At 36.1% G+C, this 5196-nt stretch overlaps 1 protein-coding gene and 1 long non-coding RNA gene across 2 annotated transcripts in view; one reads left to right on the forward strand and one right to left on the reverse strand.

Moving 5' to 3' along the window:
• Nucleotides 1-221: 221 nt before the first annotated feature.
• Nucleotides 222-3380, reverse strand: LOC107103202. Its single transcript, XR_001482167.1, has 3 exons — nt 3208-3380; nt 658-704; nt 222-592 (listed from the first exon to the last, which is right to left on the reverse strand). It is a non-coding gene; the product is annotated as an uncharacterized LOC107103202 (long non-coding RNA).
• LOC107103201 (neutral cholesterol ester hydrolase 1-like) overlaps nt 3172-5196 on the forward strand; it is a 14347-nt gene continuing 12322 nt past the window's right edge. The window contains exon 1 of the mRNA XM_015402766.1: nt 3172-3400. Within this exon, the coding sequence (XP_015258252.1) occupies nt 3266-3400 (135 nt within the window). The 5' untranslated portion in view covers nt 3172-3265. The remainder of the gene's footprint in view (nt 3401-5196) is intronic.

Here is a 5196-nt window from a genome sequence, read left to right on the forward strand (position 1 = left end):
TGAAGCCATTTTTGTGGGTACCCACGCTGCTGTAGGTCATGAAGCCATTTTTGTGGGTACCCACGCTGCTGTAGGTCATGAAGCCATTTTTGTGGCTCCTCACCAGCACTCTCCCCTTCAGCTCCCTTCTCCTGCTGCTCTTTTTCTTCTGGACCACAGTCAACCTTTATTCGATGAAGTAATTCAGATAATTGAGACAATGACTTTGACAGCCTGTGCTGTATCGCCATCTGGGGTGGATGGCTTGTACTTGCGGGCTTCTCAGTTGGGCAATCAGAGTCAGGGGCATTTAGGGAAGAGGAGCTTCGAACTTGTGCTGGCCCCTGAGCAGAATCTTCCATTGGTGGGTTGCGAGAGGAACTGGTTGGACATGGGGGTTCCGACTCAGATGTGTTTTGCTTCGGTGTTTCAGCCTCCAAGTCATCAGCAGTTGTATTGTAGCAACTGGTGTCATTTTCAATCAAGAAGTCTTCATTAGGTGGCAATGTGCTTTGAAGCAATTCATCCCCAGTATTATTGCTGCTTGCACCCTTTTCAGAGACAGCAGCCAGTGAATCTTCCCTCTTGTCCTCTGGAGATTCATCACCATCAGCTGTTTGAAGAAAGTATTAGTTTGTGAATATAACTAGCCAGACAATTAGTTATAGCAGTACTTACCGAATGTGTGGTGTACTCCAACAGCCAACAAACAAAGCAGTAGCAACCTAAAGAGCCAAAAAAAAAACTAAATTTTAATTTAAGCCAAACTGGTTATGCAAAAAGAACAGCAAACATGATTTTGAATAACAAAATTAAGGCTTATTCTTAGTTAAGATGGAAATTGACAAAGAATGCAACATGAAATTTGGAGGCTCCATTTTTGTGACTATTGTCATAGTAATCATTTCCTCCAGTAAAACATAACATTTCAACTTGCCTTAAGAAATTCCCCATGGCCTCAGCCACACCAAACAGCAAACTGAATTGGAAAGAGAGGCTGGAGTATATATATTAATGTTCCCTGTTGTCTAATTAGAAACAGCTGCAAGCTGCAGCTGCAGCTGGCAGCCAAACAATTAACCTACAATTGTACTCAACTAAGAGTAGCGCCACCTCAACATTATTTTACTCAAGTGAAACTAAAAAGTGACCATTCCAAGAAATTACTTGGTAAAGTATTTGGTAAAAAATACATTTTTAATTTAAATAAGGGTAGTGAAACCTTTATAGGTAAAAGTATGGACTATGGAGAACTTATTTTTAAAAGATTTAATCGAGTAAATATATCTAGTCACTAGTCAAGTTTCTTTTTCTACTGAATGGATTTCAAAATTACGCTCTTTCCATTTCACATATTATTAGGACACTTATTAAAGACTGGAATGTATTTTGTCCTATTTATACTCTTGCATGATTTTTCATATTGTTGCCTCATATATACTGAAATAAATTATTTATCTTAGTGGTTTGGTGTCTATACAAAGTAAAGAAAAGTTAGAGTGTATTTTAAGCATACTTTTATATTTTTAAATGTGGTTTCAATGTCACTTTTTATTGCAGATATTGTTTGTTGTAAAAATTACTCGTTCAGTGTTTCTGTTGACAAAATAATATTTTACTGTAGCTTCTTTAGTTTAGAAGGTGAACTCTGCAATAATAATAAGCAATGTGTGCATCCCCTCAATAAAATCTGACACAGCCAATGTAACCCCAAAATCATAAATTAGCTTATTTCCTTTATTTTAATTTGCCAGACAAATACTAATATGTTTTAACTGTCCGACAATTGTATTTGAAATTTCTAAAACTTTGTATTCCTCCCCTAAGCCGTTCTCTCTAGTGTGAGAGCAGTAGTACTTGTACAATATGAAAAACGCCCCAAAATAGACAAATATACCATTGGTAAACACCAGCCCATTGTAAAAACGGAAACATCAAAATGAGATGAATATGTTTTGGGAGGTTAGATTATTTAACTGTACAGGCTTTGCTGTGTAATACCATTACATTTTACTTACTTATCTACTTGATTTTACTACACATACATGCCTGTACATACAAGTACACTGTAAATGGTGATCCAGATGTTTAGGTTTGCTCCAGGTATAGTGATGCTCTGATGAACCTGTTACCTGGGCCAATAAGCCCCTGTCAAATTTAACTATAGCCTTTTATCTAATTAATTTGATTTTTATCTAATATTTTCCCTATTATCACTGCCTGCTACATCTGACCTTACATAAAAAAACAAAACAAAAAAACAATGGTAATTTGCAGAAATGTGGCCCCTTAATTTTACAACTATGTTCAAAAACTTAGATCAATTTCCCTCATTCATGGGGGAGTGTTAAAGGGTTGTTAAGTCCAAGGCTGTAGACAATTAAACTGACAACTTTTACAAAAAAGAAATTATTAAAGTTAAGCCCTTGTGTGCTTAAGTATGTGTAAAGGGCATCTTCATCTAGGAGAATCTAGTGTGTACTTGTTTATTCCTTTTAAATTGAAAATAGCTTATGTTTAAATAAAAACAGTTGTGAAAGTTGGCGGAAAAAAATTGGTCGTTTTAATTTTTTAAAGGTTTGCATCTTATTAAATCTATCAAAAACACAGCGTTTCACAACGTTAGTGTCTGCATGAGATGTTGAAAAAATAACTTGCCGTAATTTTGTGTGGTAGTTAGTTCTGTAGTGAAATAAGCCTACAAATCTTATTTGTTTTTTAAATCAAGTCGGTATGATGTCCTTCTAAAACTTCATGTCTGAGTTTAGCCATGAATAGGGTTGCCAGATTCATGAATATTAAATGAGGGACACTTCTTGGCCAGTGATTTCCACCCTACCTACACTATTAATATATTTATTAAACAAACCTGAATTATATATTCAGGTTAATAACTGAGTATTACTTAAAACGGGTCATTTTATTTTTAAAGAAATGTTGGCAACATAATGTGTTAAACGTCATTTTTTTGGGGGGTAAGTTTTTTTAAATTTTTTTTCTTATTATGGACTACAAATCCCATAAGCAAACTCCTTACGCAAGATCTAACTGACTTCCGGTAGAGGCATTTCAAAATAAAAGTTTCATCAGGTTTCTCCATAGTAAAAACTGCCGACCAAGGTGTCATTTTATGCTTTTATTTTCAAACTAGGGTCATTCCTCGGCGTTTCGTCGATCCCTAAAGCAGCCTTCCTTCACCCCGCTCCCTCCTCCCTGACCGTTGGCTACCTGACAGCAGGCAGTGCCGTATGATACCGGGCAGGTTCTCTCCTCCTCCCGCTGCGTGATGAGGCTCCGTTTGGCCGGAGCCGTGCTGCTGGCGGCGGCCGCCTATTACGTGTACCTGCCGCTACCTAGCGGCGTGAGCGAGCCGTGGAAGCTGATGCTGCTGGACGCCCTGTTCCGGAGCTTCATGCAGGCGGTGAGTGGCTGAGGGATGCGCTGAGCTGCTGGAGGTGGAACACCGGGGGACAGGTTGGAGGCTCTGGAGCCCCGCAGGGACAGATAAGGCAGATTAGAGGCACGCGGGTGACATAAACACCTGTCTGGGATCTGAAACATATTCATAGTATGCTCCTTAAAATGTGTTAAATTTATAAATAAAAACTGTATTAAGGTGATTTAATCTTAAAATGTATTTCTGAAAGCTTATTATTATTATTTAATATATATATATATATATATATATATATATATATATTTAGTTTATTATTAGAAATGTGCGTTGTTTTGAATCGGATGGATGGAGTTAAAAGGCTTAATATAAACTGATATAGATACACTAAATACATGGAAAAGATGTGGCAATATTATAGAGCTAAAAAAAAAAATTCAAAAACTCTAAATTATGTCTTTTAAAAATATTTCTGCATAGATATGCTGTGCAAAAGGTTCTCTGTAATCTGAATTGCAGCCATTAGATTTTCAGCTAATCTAATTTCCAATGTTTTTACTGTAAATTTTCTGCGAGGTAAATTTAAGAACATATAAAGGCTGTAATGGTTAAAGCATTAAAGGTGCATTTTGAGAAATAACTTCAACTATTTAATTGGATATGTTTTATTTATTGCCTCTGTTCATTCATGCAGGTCAGTATAACTGTGAAATTCTGTAAATGCTGTAAAAGTAACAATTCCTAGGTTTCTGTAGGAAGAAAATACTTCTCCATGCACTTACAGCAGGGTTTAATGAATACAGGTGTTTAGATTAGTAACTGTGCAAAAACAGCTGGATTTCTCTGTCAGAATAACTAAATAAACAACTTCAAAGTCAGCAGTAGAAGCAGTGATTTACAAATTAAATGTGTTAATCAAGATTATTAAATTACATATTTCTTTTAGGCGTTAGGAATTTATTTATTTAGTTTGGTTTTTGATCTGATTATTGGTCTTTTTTAAAAGTTTGTAAAACATGACCAACAATCTCCAGTCAAATAAATCTAAGGAATTATGTCATCATTTCAGTTCCAGCTTTAAACTATTCGTCCCTTTGTCTTTATCTGCCTTTTGATGAGCCAAAAAGCAGGTGGATGGAGAAATAGCGAGTTATGCATTAAGCAAACTGAAGAATTGCTAATCCTTAGTTTTGATGTATTTTCTTTATTACATAAAATCAGATATTATCAGTGTTTTACCAGCTACTTAAGGTGAAACTGTCTGATCCTCAGTCTTTTGTGGTCTAAGTGGAACTTCTTGTTCTTTAAAGCTGCTCTGCAGGTGACATGAGATGATAAAATAATCCTCTGTCTGTGCAGCCAAAAGGCCTTTATGTTGCTCAGCTTTTACAGAGACACACATGTCAGGGCAGAAACTGTTGTTTTACATGTTAATTACTGGCTCCCAGCAGCAGATGCCGCGCCCAGATATTTATTTAAAAAGGAACAAGTTTTACAAGTGCTGTAAGTCCTGTCAGAGGACAGGTTTTACTCCCTGCTCAGTGATTTCACCTTCATTCATCAGTGGGATGGAAACTTTCCACTTAAAGTCGTAGGAAAGTCATATTTAAATGTCAGATCATTCTGGATTAAAAAAGAATATAAATGTACTCTTTATCAGACAAAATTTAATCTGTGTTATTTTATGCAGGCCAGCTAGTTATATGTTAGCTTGTTCACCTAAGTTTGTCCAATCATATATCAACGGTCATCTATAAATCAAATTTTTTTGGTCATAGCATCTTGATTCATATGTCACAGCAAATATACGCAACGGTTGAAAT

The sequence above is a fragment of the Cyprinodon variegatus genome, unplaced genomic scaffold (assembly GCF_000732505.1).
Source record: "Cyprinodon variegatus isolate N-32 unplaced genomic scaffold, C_variegatus-1.0 Scaffold1393, whole genome shotgun sequence".
NCBI lineage: Eukaryota > Metazoa > Chordata > Actinopteri > Cyprinodontiformes > Cyprinodontidae > Cyprinodon > Cyprinodon variegatus.